A 17,346-nucleotide genomic window follows, 5' to 3' on the forward strand; every position below is an offset into this window, starting at 1 on the left:
GTATAGTATTTACTTCAGTATTCGACTATAATGTAGAATACCGTAGCGAAGCACGGGTACATTTGCTAGTCTTACAATAAAACTTTTGTCAGTTTTCATTTTTGACTTAACATCCTTCAAGCATTCATAATCTTCAACCCAATATACTTTCCTAAAATATTAACTGACCAACCCCAGGGTGCTAGCATTCGGGGAGTGACTAAGTACAAGTTGGATTGCCTCTCAGTTCCTCGGTGTTTGAAGATATTCAAATATGTCAGCCTCATGCCTATATATTAATTTGTCGGCATGTTAAAAGCTCCTCCGGGACAAAATTCTGACTCCTCAGCGTCTTTTAAAATCGTGAACATTATTAGTGAGGCATAAAACCGATACTGTTGTTAGTTTTTCTTTTTTGCTAGTTGTATACGTCGCACCGACACAGATAGGTCTTACAGCGACGATTGGACAGGAAAGGGCTAGAAGTGGGAAGGAAGCAGCCGTGGCCTTAATTAAGGTACAGCCCCAGCATTTGTCTGGTGTGAAAATGGGAAACAACGGAAAACCATTTCAGGGCTGCCGACAGTGGGGTTCGAACGTACTATCTCCCGAATACTGGATACTGGCCACACTTAAGCGACTGCAGCTATCGAGCTCGGTGTTGTTATTATTATTGTTTAAAAACTTTACTAAAACATATCGAAGGACGTAATAGCAGAGTGGCATTGCCACTGGATTCTCACTAACGTGATCGTGGTTCGAATCCCACCCAACGCAGTTTGAATTTTTGAAATTAAATATCACATCTCTGTTGATCGAACGGGGGGTACATGACCACGACAACGACATCAACAGTCACGTAAAACGTGTTTGTTTCTTTCGGTTCATCTTACTGTTTAGTAATCTTTTATATTCGACTTTATGTTAGAATGGCGATGAGAAAAAATTGTTGAATTTATCACAGTTTTCCACTTACCAGTAGTCCCTCTCAATTGATCACCGAAATGTTTCACATGTAAGTCGATTTATATTATGTGAAAGCTGGGGTAAGGATACAATGGTGAAGTATTATCCGATAAAACCATTCACGTTTTATTTTTTCTTGCACAACTCTAACATTCTTGAAAAAAGGATATCATGAATGCAAATTCTCATGAGTTGGCTCGTTTTGTCTGTTTCTCTTATTAAACGCTCTCGTAATTCCAGCAAAACGATCCCTCGTTAAGAGGAGTTGTCACTGTTGCCTACCACGTTACAGAGTACGCAATACTACTAAAAGTTTCTTGTATACAGTTTCTGAGGGGACAGCTTCACAAACAGTTTATGTCCAACGTCCAGTGCAGTCCTCATTTAACAAGTTCACTAGTTAGATGTACCTTCATAGCGAACGTTCTGACAGTATGACACAATCAATGTAAATAAAACCGTAACAACCGTGTATCTGTATATTGAATATTTTGGCAAAATTTTCCTACAGTTGTCCTTTTCAGGTCTAATAATGACCATCCGCATATTTTTTTAGCTTTTCTGTATGTTTGTCGGTTTGTCTGTTTGTATGAGTTATAAATAGAAAACTACTGGATATATTTCTACCAAACTTCATATTTAGAATCTACCTGTCCTCGGGAAGGTTTTAGCGGCGAATTTATTTCTGAATTCCAGAATAGTCTGGGGATTTATAGGAAGATCTAAAGCGTGATTTTACACTCCCACAAGGTATACATGATCAACCTTAATATATATTCGTTAAATTCTTCTTCGCCACGGCGCAACAGCCCCAAAGGGCTTTGGCCTACCAAGCGACCGCTACTCAGCCCGAAGGCCTTAAGATATTTGTTAAATTAGGTCTATCAAAATACTGAATATAATGATCTTTTAAATATATGTTATTTCCGTTTCAAATACGTTCTTGAAGCATGAGGCTGTTCACCACCACATATGAGAGGACAGGGGCACCTGATCCATAATAGATTATATCAGAACTGATTTTGAATTCAGTAAATCTGTTTGATATGTGCGGGTATTCCGGGAATTTTCGATGATAGAGATCACTACCTGATCTATAGTGAAATCTGTCTGCAGGCTAATAACGGTAGAAAATCTCCTTGAGGAAGAAATTAGACAGAAATACATGAACATGATTAGTGAAAAGCTGAAGACAATGGACAGTAAGAAAGTTCAGGATATAGAAAAAAGAACGGGTGGCATACAAGAGTGCTGTAGTAGAAATGCCTAGGGAACGACTGCGTGTAAACATGGGAAAAAACCGAACATCTTGGTGGAATGATGAAGTGAGAGCAGCTTGTAAACCTAAAAAGAAGAAATGGAAGAATAGCAGAAATGGCTCCAAACAAGGACTGGTGCAGGCAGGGGGTTTGACGTAGATGAAGGAAACAGAGCGAAACAAATAATTGTTGAATCTAAGAAGGCATTGTGGGAAGATTTCGATAAAAAGCTGAAAAGGCTAGGTCAAGCGGCAGGGTAACCTTCTTCGACAGTAATAAAGAATCTTAGAAAGGGAAGGTGAAAGGAAATGAATATTGTTTTGTGTAAAACAGGTGAACTCATAACAGATCCCTGGGAAACTCTGCGCAGGTGGAAGAATATTTTGAAAATATTTTCTACGTAAAAGAAAATATTTCTGGTCGCATGGCGAACAACCGAGCTCATGGGGATGACAAGGATGTTGGTGAAATTATTGGAGTTGAAAGAATTGTAAATAAATCCCATTGTCATAAAGCAGCAGGAATAGATGAAATTAGACCTCAAGTGATGAAATATAGTGGAAAAGCAGGGATAAAATAGCTTCATAGAGTAAGAAGATTAGCATTGAATGTTAGTAAGGTATCATATGATTGGATGAAAGCACTAATTGCACCTGTCTGTAAGCAAGGGAACAGGAAGGATTGGAACAATTATAGAGGTATTTCATTGATCAGGAAATGTGCTCCCTGGCATTTTGGAATGAAGGGTGGGATCAGTGGTTAATAGTCAGGGGCTGTCAGGACCCGATTTTCAGCATACGCCAGGTAACTGATAAATGCTTCGAGAGGGATAGATATTTTGTTTATGTTTTGTAGATCTAGAGAAGGCATATCGTCGTTGCGCCTAGAAAACCTCTATGTGAAAATAGTTAAACTTAGAACTCTGACCAGAAAAGTTCTGTCATCTAAGGTTCAATATTGCATGAACTATATTAACCAATTATTGTTTTAAGTGATACATGTGCAGCGGGTCAGTATTTCGCCCTTCAACATTATGGTGGCATTTTGAGGCGCAATGACGGTATGACGGTACCGAAGGAAGTAATGTTCGTCGTACTGGCGGACCATGGGATTAAGGGCAAATTATTAAAATCACTCAAAGGCATTTATGCTGACAATTAGACTGAGGTGAGAATTGATGGCAGAATGAGTTCGTGGTTCGAGGTCCTTGCAGGAATTACACAAGGCTGTAGTCTTTCACCTTTGTGGTTCATAGTTAACATGGATCATCTACTGGAAGGTATAAGTGGCAGGGAGGGATTCAGTTTCGTGGAAATGTAGTAAACAGTTTGATACATGCCGACGACTTAGTCTTAATGGCAGATTGTGCTGAAAGCCTGTAATCTAATATCTTGAATCTTGAAAATAGGTGCAATGAGTATTATATGAAAATTAGCCTCTACAAGACTAAAATGATGTCTCTAGGGAAGAAACCTAAGGGGATTTAATGCCAGGTTTTGAATACAAAACTGGAACATGTAATTAATTTCAACCATTTAGAATGTGTATTCTATCAGGATGGTAGTATAGTAAGTGAAATTGAATCAAGGTGTAGTAAAGCTAATACAGGAAGAAGTCGGCTCCCGGACGAAACTATCTTTACACCGGTCCGTTTTCAGACCAACGTCGCTTTAAGGGAGTGAAAGCTGGATGGACTCAGGATATCTTATTCATAAGTTATAAGTAACAGATATGAAAGTTGCGGGAATTATCGATGGTACAAACAGGTGGAAAAAATGACGGGAGGGTACTCGCTATTACGAGATAAAGGGTACGTTGCGAATGAACTCGGTGGCTGAAGCTGTATTCATAAACCGGCTTTGGTGCTGGGGTCATGTGAGACGAGTGGAGAAAGTTAGGTTACTGAGGAAAATAATTGACCCTGTCATGGTGGGTAAGAGAAGTAGAAGGAGACCAAGACAACGATGGTTAGACTCAGTTTCTAACGATTTAAAGATAAGAGGTATAGAACTAAATGAGGCCACTAAACTGGTTGAAAATAGGGGATTGGCGGCGTTTAGTAAAGGCATAACTATATGTATGTATGTATGTATGTATGTATGTATGTATGTATGTATGTATGTATGTATGTATGTATGTATGTATGTATGTATGTATGTATTATTGTTTTAAAATCATTGCTTATAATTCATCACGTTCCCCGCTTCATACCGTAATTCACATTACTGGCAGTGCCTGGACGCCCCGTAGTAAAAACGAGAATCTGGCGTTCTTCTCACCTGAAAGCATGAATGAGAATCTTCTCCCAAGAGAGAAGCCCGGCGGTCACTAGTTGAAAAGATAAATCCGGACGGTATACTATGAGAGCACGTTAGGAATGTACCACACTTCTTCTACCAACTACACACAATATACGGAACATTTTAAGTGAGTAAGCCCTGTGGCCTTGCAATGAATATACGGACAAAACTCAGGTTAATGGACGAAATGTCCTAAAAGACAAAATAATTAAAACGGAACAAATTATTTGTGGGCAAAGTATCCGACTATATGTCATTGGACCAAATATTTTGTATGTACTGCGTGTGGATTTTTTTTCGTCGCACCGATACAGATAAGTCTTATGGCAACGATGGGATAGAAAAGGGCTAGGAGTGGGGAGGAAGCGACAGCGGCCTTCATTATGGTACAGTCTTAGCATCTGCCTGGAGTAAAAATAGGGAACAACGGAAAACCATCCTTAGAGCTGCCGACAATGGGATTCGAACCCACTACCTCCTGAATGCAAGCTGACAGGTACGTGACCCAAACCTCGCAGCCACTCACTTGGTTATCCGCCGTCTCCGCGTAACTAACTGCTCATATAAATTTTACGTTAGGGTGATATCATCAACAATTCCTCTTCTTGTACGTTAGTAATTTCTTCCCGTATTACTTCTTCTGACGGTTCAATTACGTGTTCTGTCGAGCTGCGTTTTATAGTAGCCACTACCTTTAGGGCTTCCACTTCATCCTTGTTTTGAACATTTCGTTGATTTACTAAGTAAAACATGTAATTCCCAATGCTCTTCCTAGCCATTATTTCCCTTAAGACTGGTCACGCCTCCCAGCCACTTATGGATATACAGTCCATCAGAACAATATTTTCGTTGTGTTCATTTTTCTATGCGAATGTGTAAAGGAGAATGAACCTTAAATACATTGTAGGACTACCAAATAAGTCCCCAAACATACATTCCTAGAGTGCGGTACGGTAAGGTTCATTTTCCTTTATACGTAAGCATAGGAAAATGAACCCAACGAAAATTGTTCAGATGGGGTAGGAGGCGTGTCCAGTCTTAAGGGAAATAATGACTAGGAAGAGCATTGGGAGTTAAAAGTTTTTCCTAGTAATCCAACGATATGTATGGGTTTCTTCCTTTAGAATCCATTCATACATCTATTTGTCGTAGACTACATCTAGCATTAAACGTTTTTCACATTTACAGTACATTTTTATGTTGTATTTTTTTAGGGAATGAAATAGATGGCAGCAATTATTGTGCACTAGGTGCACATGGCCCTGAGATTCACTCAGTCTGCACCACAAATGAGTACCAGATTTATTCCTGGGAGGAAAGGCGGCCGAGCGCAGAGCTAACCACTCTATCCTACCAAGTGCCGAGGTTACGGATAATAGAAGCCTTTACCTTCCATCCCTGTCCTGGCCTTCATGGCCTGCACGGAGATGAGTTTTTTATATATATATATATATATATTGTGCACCGGGATTATTTTGCCCATCGATGAAGTAACGTGTGTCATGTTAGAACTACTAAACATCTGCACGGCCGCTAAAATTTTATTCGTAAAACGCAGTGTCATAGATACTGTCAAGAATGGGCAACACAACAATATTAATGTCATGGAAGACGTAGGGTAGTGGATGAAGTAATACTGGACGAAATATCCTAGAAGCGTCACATTTATATTTCCCCTCATATATTCTAATCCACTACCACACGATAGCAGTTTCACCACCTCTTCCCCTCCGGGCCATTAGTCAGGTACGTCTATCATACTCTCCCAAAATCAATTGTAAGGTGACGGGGATGGTGGAAATATTGTCGAACGTTGATGTGCTTGGTGTGATCGGATTTCTTTGTGTGAAGGACAAATGAACACCAGAAGAAGTCGTAGAGAACGACCTGAATTGCGATGAACGGGTTTCGTAATACAGCATAATAGCAGAAAGCAACACACGTGAGTTGCTACACTACCACATTTGCCAGGTACTGGACCATTCTCTTCTGAACCCACTCTGACTAATATCCAGATCTTCGGGACATTAAGAAAGCATCGGCTTAAGAAATGATCTGAACCAACGCTGAAGTTGAGCGAGGTGATGTTACGTATTTCACTTTGAGGTTTTTCTCCACTGAGGAGGATGCCCAGGTATACCATTAACATAAATGCTTTATCATAAACCAGGGCGAAGTGTAAACATGATGTGTACCGTACCAAATTCGTGCTATGTGTATATTTAGAAGTTGTGATTATTTATGCAGTTAGAGGATCTGTTACCTTATTCATTTCACTAACTTCGTGTAAGTGATCATTTTATTACATGCACTTAGTTTTAGCTGCCATATGATCTTTATATTTCTGATTTCAGGCAACATACGTACAATGGTGCCTTTGGACTTGGAGACCAAGAGTCACTACTGGCTGACGGTATTCGCTCAGGACCACGGAGTAGTGCCACTTCACGCTCGATTGGAGGTGAGTTCACTAGCCGCCGTAGACTACCTCCCTTTCCGACACAGTAGCTGTTATTTTCATTCTTTTCCCGGTCATCCTGTGTTTATCTGACGGGGCACAAAATGAACCTGATACTGCTTCCAATTACTTAGACCATATATCTCATAAAATATTTCTTCGTAAAACTCCCTTTATCAACTGAGCAAGTCGTTGCCTTTGTATATCCGATGGAATGGGACCTGTAATGTCTTTCAATCCCATATCACATCATCTTTCCCTGTTTTCATCCGAAACAATTTACGACGAGACTAAACTCTAGTTTGTATTATTTCCTATTTATGATCCCGATGTTACTGTTGCCCAAGTCATTATTATAATCATACTTTCTACAGATACTCGCCTCATCATGTACGCAGCACATCACACAACCAGCCACAACAGAGAACACACCCTTCCGTGTAGTGCAGGAGACATATGAACAATAGAGACAGAAACATATTTATAGCAGGGGATTTCAAATGCATGGTACACAAATTAAATACAAAAACCGAACTAATGCTTGACATGATAAACAAGGAGGAGAATACACATTCGCACCCAACGTATTTAGCAGTATAGATTTAGTTTTCTACACAGTAGAAGGAATAACTATAATTAAGCAAGAAACTTTGTGGAATTCGGGAGCAGAACCTATTAAAAAACATTTGCCGCTAGCTGCAGATTTCACAATTGGGAGACATGAGCAATCCCAGCCTGCAGGGAAGAAGACGCCAAACCCCTCAAGAATGCTTGATTTAGCCAAACTTACAGAAAACGGGTAAACAGAAAAGGCATCTCACCTCATCGAGAAAGGTGACCTAAATGGGGCGGTGGAAAAACTGACAACAGCTCTACAACAAGCAACAAAGTTACGAAGACGGAGTAGAGACCAACCTTGGTTTGACAACGAATGTTACGCCAGAAGGAAAGAAATCCTCATATCCCTGCATAGAGGGAGGATTATAGGATTCGTATTGAAAGATCTATGCAAACCGTAGAAAGAGATATAGACAGCTACTAGAAGAAAAGCGGTCAGCATATATGGAAGCAGAGGCTAGGAAATTGGTGTAAGAAGCACAGTTAGACCTCTTTATCGTACTACGGAAGAAAGCAATACAAAAGGGCAAGGAAATACCTATGAGTACATGGGAGACTCACTTTGGAGAAATATTGAACATCCGAAACTTTGATTACGTACAAAATTCATTGAGACACCCTTCAGGGATAGACACTATAACTACATCACAACCCATAAAGGAAACAGAATTCCTAGAAGTAGTGAAACAAGCAAGAAACGGGAAGGCAGCTGGTCCCGACCAGGTTTACTATGAACATCTCAAACAGTCCATTGAAATGCTACTACCACTTTGGACTAGCATATTCAACTTCTGCCTTAGAACAACATTAATTCCGGACAGTTGTAGACAGTCCAGAATAAAAGTTCTGGATAAAGGTAAAGGAGAAACTAACGACCCCAACTCATACAGAGGAGTGGCACTGGAGAATATTCGCTTCAAGATCTACACGAAGATAATAGCAAACAGGCTGGAAGAAGAGGCAAGTATCCTGGACTGTCAGTTTGTATTCACTCGAGGAAGAAGCACTATACAGGCAGTTAGCTGCTTGCTTGGAGAGATAGAAAAGGCCCTGAGAAAGGGCAAATAATATGCCGTCTTCCTGGACTATAAGAAAGCGTTTGACCTATTAGACAGACAAGTCATAATGGAAAATTTTAAAAACATGACTGGAGTGAATAATGTGATAACATCGTTGGAAAACATTTTGAGGTTCAACACAATTGTTATAGAGGATGGTGTCACTACTTCAGAACCCATCATACAGACGAACGGCATGCCACAGGGCGATCCCGTAAGTCCACTCTTATTCAACATCACCTCAGCAGACATTACTGATATCACAAAGACAACTCCAGGAACTTCACTTATATATTATATGCAGACGACATGGTAATAGGTTCCCAGAGCAGAGAGGAAATACAAAGACACTAACAGAGCTCTAGAAATGGGCGAAAATGAATCACCTTGAAATTAACCTGCGTAAGACAGTTCGGATGAGTTTTAGTAAGGGAGCAAAAGCCAAAATGAAAGACACACTCTACTTGAATGGCCAACCACTAGAAACTGTCAATAAATTTAGGTATCCAGGAATAACCCTGCAAACCACAGCAAAATCACTCCGACATCATGTACAAGAGAGAACAGTACCCGCGGTAAGTGCAATTTATAATATCAAGAATATAACGGACCTGTCCCGGGCCACAGCAATGACCCTTTTCAAAATAAAACCATATCTCCAATAGCAACTTACGGCTTACAGGTAGTTTGGAAACACTTGCCGATTAAGGACCCGGTAAAACTTCAGAGCGTAAATAATCGATTGTTAAAGCACGTATTGAGAATGGGGAAATTTGCACCGACAAGGCTGGTTTATGAACTAGCTGCCTTCTATGTATAAGATCTGAGGTTACAACTATCACTGCCATCCACAAGAAGCTACACCAAGCACAGAGAAGGAAGAATTGCCAAGAGGAGAGAAATCGATTTAGATTTCTACACCACAGACGCCATCCTCGACAGGAACTGGACCAGAGTAAACCAAGAGCAAAGACATATTATAACACGACTTGCCATTCATGTATTTCACCATTAAATTTGTGTGAACAAAACCTATCACGATCCTAATGAAAGTTATGTGTATATTCTGTGAAGTAAAAAGTGTGATAGATATCATATATCCCTGTGCCGAGCGAGAACTATTATAAAACCTAGTTTATAATATAATGTCCATTCTGGCGAACACTCCTTCTTAATTTGTCGCATATATTGTGTACGTGCTTTTCCATAAAAATATGTAGATTAGCAAAACATTCCCTGTCTTTTATTTTTTATTTCGTTTTTCTGATATGTGCCGCTATTTGTGGTCTGTACGGAGATGACTTCGCTTTATGCCTTTAGACTAGGAGTGAAATTGTCTGTGTAGTCCCGGAATCAGGTTCAGGTTTTGCCTCTGATTTTGTATTACTGTATTATTCATTTTGGTAAGGAATTTTATACAATTCCGAGAGAATTATTTGTGAATTATAGTGACCGCTATCTCAGAAACCGTCTATAATTACGCTATCACAGGTTCTACTGTTTTATTTTTATGTTCGATTTCTTTTGATGTCTCCCACTGAACAGCAAAAGCAGAAGCGGTTTCTGTGATTATCTCCAATTGAAATTAATGAGATAACTCTGCTATCGGAGCTCACCTCAATCCCCTCCCAACCACTACGCAAGCTGCTATCTGTCAGATTGTGGATGCCACCGTGGAGTAATTTCTGTGTTCAAATAAACATCTACTGTCAGAAAGGAATAAAACTGTACGTTACTTTGAAGTATTATCCGTTATTTAATTTTGTGATATGATGTTTTTAAAACTGATTTGGAAAATAAATGAGAAATGAAAATCTACAGCCTGTTTCCAGTCATTCGACCGGGTCAGGAATGGAATGAAAGAAGCCCCATCTTGCGGCGAGGATAGGAAAGGTGCCGGCTGCCGAAGCCTGTCGCACTCCTCTGGGGCAATGATAAATGACTGACAGATGAAATTAAATAATATTGGAGAGTGTTGTTGGAATGAAAGATGACAGGGCAAACCAAAGTACCCGGAGAAAACCTGTCCCGCCTCCGCTTTGTCCAGCACGTATCTCACATGTAGGGACCGGGATTTGAACCACGGTATCCAGCGGTGAGAGGCCGGCGCGCTGCCGCCTGAGCCAGGGAGGCTCCAAATGAGAAATAAATGAGTAAATGACTAAATAAAAAAGGAATAATAATAACAATAATATTTCTTTACGTTCCAGTGACTATTGCCAGAATTTGGTCTTTCTGGAGTTCTTTAATATGCCAGTAAATCTATCGCCACGAGACTGACGTATCTGAGCACATTTAAATACCACCGGACTGAGCTAGGGTCGAACCTGCCAAGTTGGAGTCAGAAGGCGAGTGCCTCAACCGTCTGAGCCATTCAGCCCCGGCCAGGAAAAATGAATTCAACATATCACACTACAGTATATCAATTTAAACATACTACTTATACAGGTTCCTTGAGAAAAGCGGAAGAAAAAGTCTAGAGGCATTTGAAATGTGGATCTGGCGGAAGATAGAGAAAATCAGCTTGCAGGAACAAGTAAGGAATGAGGAATTAAAAAGAGTGGGTGAAGGAAGGAGAACGATATTGGAATGCATTCAAAGACGGAAGGAAAATTAGTTTGGCCACTGCTTACGACGAAATTGTTTAACAACCGAAGCACTGGAAGGGCAGATACAAGGGAAACTGAAGAGAGGAAGGAAGAGGTTTCAGTTAGTGGACAGTGTAAAGATGAATAGAACCTATTGGAAGACAAAGAGAATGGCTGACGACAGAACAGCGTGGAGAATTCATGTGAAGACCTGCCGATAGGCAGACCACAAGTGGTGATGATGATGATGATGATGATGATGATGATGATGACTTATACAGGTAGTCCGTTCTTCCTTAAGGATGTAAGTTCGTTTCCCTGTCAAGAAATCAGCAGACTTAGAAACAAGACTTCCAGTCCTGAGGATGGACTCAGCCTGCACCAGGAACGAATGCTCTGGGCGAAAGTGGCCAGACAGAGCTAACCACGCGATCCATTTAGTGACAAAGTTATGAACTGTAGAAATCGTTACTTGCTACTCCTGCAAGGACCTTAATAGGCTGTACGAAGATGGCTGGCTTTTAAGCAAGAACACTACTGCACGACTGACAAGCAATTCAATTATATTCACAAGAAATGACTTCTGGAAGCAAAGTCTTACAATTCAATATACAGGGTCTAACAATGAGGTTCGGCCGATTTTTCAGGATAGATTTCTCACATGTAGAAAAAGAAAGTATGTTATATGGACATTGGTCCTAAACTCCTTATCTCCACGCTATAACTCATATTCGACAACTCCACATAGTACATTGATCATAGGAAACACACATGAGGAGAATATACCAGCATACTATGAGAAACTCTGCCGGTTAGCCTAGTAATTACAACTTAACCAGACGTAATCAAGGCACCATACGCAATACCCCAGGGATACAACAGAGCATCCCGAATCCAATGCGACACACAAGCTAAAGATCGTACTGCACTGTATACACTACTACCAGTCTTCACCTGAAATTTACCCCAAGCTCGACACAGACGTCAAGTAGTGGCATCTGCTGCATTGTAAACAAGCAATTGAATTACTTGTTTTTTACACAGTGTTCTCCACTACTTACTGTTCCGAGGTATCTGTGGAACAGCAGAGGTGAAAGAAGGTGCGGGTGGTGAACAGGTTTCAGGCTACGAAATTAAAATTAATTTAAAATTTAACAAGGTTATATTTTCTTTTCAAAATCAGGAAATAACAAGCATGGCAGGTACAGAGTAGCAAGGCAACAAAAGTACAATTACAGTCTTTACCGGTTTTGGGCTTCGAGCCCCGAACTCACAATTCTTGGGCAATTAGCCCAACTTTACTCCAAAATAAGTTTTAACAGAGGGGCAGAAAACCCCATTCATGCCCAGGAGCACTTGCTCCAAATTACACAGAAAGGCCTCCTCGAGGCATACAACACTCAATTTTCAAGAAAGAGCCACTCGCTCTCAAACTTTAAGCCTATCCAAGGCCACACCAAACTCCACCTTCAAGTTGTCCTCTAAGGACATAAACACAGGGGTAAAATACCCAACCTACTGACGCCTATTAAGTGAGAAAAGGTTAATGACATGGCCTCTAAAATACCAATTTGAGAGGAGGCGATCTGCACTCCTAATACATTTTGTTTAAAACCTAATCTGGCTCTAGGCCGCTAATGCAAGGGCTAATCCCATACTAAAGAGGTGACTTTAGAAAGAAACAATTTACATTACGTTAAGGAAGAATCGGTTGTGAAAAATAAGTTCACCTCAAAACAATATGAGTGGGAGCTCGAGAGGGTTAGGCACTCTCTATCCCAATATGTAGCTTAAAAGAGAATAGATACTAAGAGTCTTTACATTTTAGGGAAAAGTTACATGGAGGAAACGCTTCCGACCCGCCCCGACAGTTAAACTGCTGAGCTAGCACGAAAAGAAGTTATTAAACGGCCATTACCTTGTTGTTGAACTGCTGCCCGAAGAAAGAGGCGCTTCCCGCCCCCTGCTACGTACTTTACACTTTGAAAGTTGGTACAGAAGTGGCGTAGAGACCCGAAAATCAGCAGTTTATATACTCTCGTGGAAAGTTCGAGGCGTTTCAGGAATGAAAACACCCACCCACAATCATTTTATTGGATAACCAAGAAAACCCCTACACAATATGAAGAAGAAACACATAATTGGTGGAAAATTAATTCAAGAAATTCGGGATTGGCTAAATTCAAAACAAGGGGAAAGAAAGGGTTAATATTGCCAACTTAAACAATGACTGAAAGAAAGTTAACAAAGAACAAACTTATGAATTCAAAATTTCTCCAAAAACATAGTTCTTTCACTTCGCACTAGGGTGCACCATTGTAGTTCTTCAGTAGTGTCCTCTAGAAGAGAATGTTCACACTTCTTACTACAGGAAAAACAAAAATACGTCGAAAACGACCCAGTTCAGAAACTTCAAAATTTCCAAGTAATGACATCTTCTGAGAAACTTGAAAATTAACACCTTAGATAAAGTTCAGACTTCCTCCAGTAGGGGAGTTTCAACTGGCGCAAAGTTTGAATTAGCGGCGTGGAGGTGTACCGCCCGGTACAGACCTCCCCCCCCCCCCAAAGTCCCTCCAGGGGTGACACATGAAATTGTTTGAAAACAAGATCTAAGTTATGATGTTGCTATGGAGATTAATTGCAGAAATATTTATAAAAATTGTCTAAATTCGGTTTGTTCCAGGTTCAAAATTCTGGTAGTAACTGTTGAAGTAATGTTTTTATGTTTGTAGAAGTTGAATTCAGGAGGAAAAACTTTAAATTCTTGAGAGAGAAAAAAAATTTTTCTAAGTCAACCAGATATTGCATTAAAATCCAAAAGGGTAATAATTGTTGATGTGAAACGTCCATGTAACTGACTGAATATATCAGTTGCCGATTACTTTCACGGCCAGGCCAGCCGCCGCTGCTTGAGTCCAGAGGAGACCGCTCGGACCCCTCAAGTACCCTGAGATACCGCTCGCCCCCACTTGAGAGGATTGAAACACGCCGCGCCCGCGGCGAACATGCAGGTCGCGGGCCAGTTACAGGTTGTGCGCCGCACATCAGCCTTGGCCGGGAGGAGGACTCCGGCTCGCCGTACACAGGTTGGCCTCACTGGAGAAGGGCGGGCCCGTACCCTGCCTCAGGAGCGGTACGGCGCCACGCTGCTGCGGGGGCACTGAAACATTAAATCTCGGCGGCAGAATTTTGTTGGACCATCGTCATTTTTGAGGGCACAGGCTTGTGGAGAGGTTGAGGGGCCAGCGGCGTGCAGATATTCATGGCATTTAGAAGCCACTGTGTATTGTGGAGCAGGAGACGGGAGCGTGGTAATGGCCGTGGCAAGGACAGGATGGCAGTTTAAATAATCGGGGGAGGTTTACAAAAAATAATTACACATAAAGGAAACAGATCCCAAGGGCAGAAGGCCTTAAAAGTGAAACCCCTCAAAAAAAATATAACCTTCCTATTTCTTTTAAAGTTATATGAAGCAAGTTAACACAGAAATTATACAGGTTTCACCTGTGACATGTGAACCCTAAATATCCTCTCGGTGGCTGGATTGCTTAACAATAAAGTAACGGGAGTAAGGAAATCGAGAATGATACACGGCCCATGAAATCTGGGGGCAAGCTTGTCCGCGGGAACAAAATTCTTGACCATCACTTGGTCGCCTACCTTCAAATTGGTGGGTCTCCGTCCACGATCATATCTTTCCCTAACCTTTTCATGAGACACCTTAAGATTGGCTTTAGCCTTCTTCCAAGGATCTTTAATGTTGTCCGGGTCTATTGTCTCAGGTAGAATGTCACTCAGAGACCAGAGGTTAGAGAGCGGCGTGTTGGCAACAAACTTGAACATCAGCGAAGCTGGAGTAAACTTGTGAGATTCATGAACCGCCGAATTCAAAGCAAAAGCTAACCAATGCAGGGACGTGTCCCACCTAGAATGATCTTCATGATGATAGGCAATAAGCGCGGACCTGACATTACGATTAACCCGTTCAGCCAGAGATGGTTGAGGGTAATAAGCAGAAGTAGTCACATGAGAGATGGACAGGTCGAAGCAGAATTTACGAAATAAATTAGATGTGAAAGCCTTAGCATTATCAGATACAATATATTGACACGGACCAAAAGAAGCAAAGATAGAATTTAGACAAGTAATGGTGGACTGAGCGGTAGCCAGCTTAGTCGGAAATAACCAGGAAAATCTTGTAAAACCATCTACACATACAAAGATGAACTTGTTGGCATTTCCCTTTGACTGGGGGAAGGGTCCTACATAATATACAGGCGTTCCATGGGGCGTGACGCTTGATGAGAAGACAACAGGCCTACCTTAGTGGACATGGTTGGTTTACTAAGCAAACAGGATTTACAAGCCTTAACTAGTTCACGGATTTCACCGTCCATACCCTTCCAGATGAACCTTTCACGAATCTTTTCGCGAGTTTTAAAGATTCCAAGATGCCTCCCTAATGGGGTCTCATGATAGTACTTGAAGATCATAGGTACAAGAACAGCTGGAACGACAACTTTCATCATCTTGTCATGCCTCGATGGGCAACATAAAACACCATTCCTCAGTACATAAGGGACGACATGTTCCCCAGAAGAAAGGGTTTCCATTATCGCAACCAGCGTCGGATCTTCACGTTGGTATTTCTCGATATCCCTAAAGAGCATGGGAGCATCTGTTAAGATGGCATTAACATCAAATAGTATGGACTCGGGAGGTGATGAACTGTCGACCGGTTCATGGGTCTCAACGTCGTTGGAAAACATACGGCTGAGTCCATCAGCAACAACATTTTCGGTACCTCTGATATGCCTGACTTCGAATTGGAAAGCAGAAATACGGATGGCCCAACGGGCTATACGACCAGTACGACGCGGCCTACCTAAGACCCAGCTTAAGGCTTGATTATCCGTCTCCAGGTCGAATTTGACATGTTCCAGATAGAGACGAAACTTTTCTAGGGCAAATAAGACTGCCAAACCTTCGAGCTCATATATGGAATACTTGGCTTCTTGAGCCGATAGAGTCCTAGATGCATAGGCGATGGGTCGCCTCCCTAGTTCAGTCTCTTGAAGAAGGACTGCAGCTACCGCCGACGACGACGCGTCGGTTTGGACGATGAATTTCTTTGAGAAATCAGGCATAGCAAGGACAGGGGCATTACAGAGAGCTAATTTAAGATCTTCAAAAGCGGCTTGTTGAGAAGGTCCCCACTCAAATTTGATGCCTTTCCTACGAAGAAGGTTCAAGGGCGCCGCTCTATTAGCGAAGTTAGGAATAAACTTCCTGAAGAAATTCACCATTACAATGAACCTGGCGATACCTTTGATGTCTTTAGGAGTTTTAAAATCACGGATGGCCTGTGTTCTAGAATGATCGACTGCAACACCATCAGGTGAGACAATATGCCCTAGGAATGACATGGAGGGCTTAGCAAAGGCAACCTTGGACAACTTAACAGTTAACCCAGCCTTACGAAGGCGATTGAGAACTTCTCGCAGATGATCTAGATATTCTTCAAAGGTCTCCGAAAATACGACGACATCATCCAGGTAGTGATACAAGTACTCAAATTTGATGTCGGAGAAGACCCTATCTAGCAGTCTGGTGAGTACAGCTGCTCCCGTGGGGAGCCCGAAAGGCACGCGGTTGTATTCGTACAAATTCCAATCCGTGGCAAACGCTGTAAGGTGTTTAGACTCTTCCGCTAGGGGAATTTGATTATAGGCCTGATTCAGGTCCAAGATAGTAAAGAACTTGGCCTTACGAAACCATGAAAAACAAGAATGAAGGTCAGGAAGGGGCACAGATTGCAACACCACCTTCCGATTGAGAGCCCTATAATCAATGACAGGCCTGAAGCCACCTTGTGGTTTCGGGACTAGAAAAATAGGCGAAGACTACGCCGACTTAGAGGGCCTAATAATACCATCCTTCAACATCTGATCGATGATTTCTTTCAGAGCCTTCATTTTAGGTGGAGATAGCCTATATGGTGGAAAATGGGCAGGAATCGAATCCGTGACCTCAATTTTGTATTCAATAAGGTCAGTAACACCGAGAGTATCAGAGAACACCTCTGGAAACGACTGACACAGCTTACGAATACTATCA

General features: G+C 41.5%; 1 protein-coding gene across 1 annotated transcript in view; it reads left to right on the forward strand.

The window, feature by feature from the left end:
* Window positions 1-17,346, forward strand: part of LOC136874446 (fat-like cadherin-related tumor suppressor homolog) — a 671,031-nt gene that overhangs the window by 7,620 nt on the left and 646,065 nt on the right. Inside the window, exon 2 of the mRNA XM_068227805.1 lies at window positions 6,859-6,965. Within this exon, the coding sequence (XP_068083906.1) occupies window positions 6,859-6,965 (107 nt within the window). The remainder of the gene's footprint in view (window positions 1-6,858; window positions 6,966-17,346) is intronic.

Source organism: Anabrus simplex, chromosome 5 (genome assembly GCF_040414725.1).
Source record: "Anabrus simplex isolate iqAnaSimp1 chromosome 5, ASM4041472v1, whole genome shotgun sequence".
Taxonomy (NCBI): domain Eukaryota; kingdom Metazoa; phylum Arthropoda; class Insecta; order Orthoptera; family Tettigoniidae; genus Anabrus; species Anabrus simplex.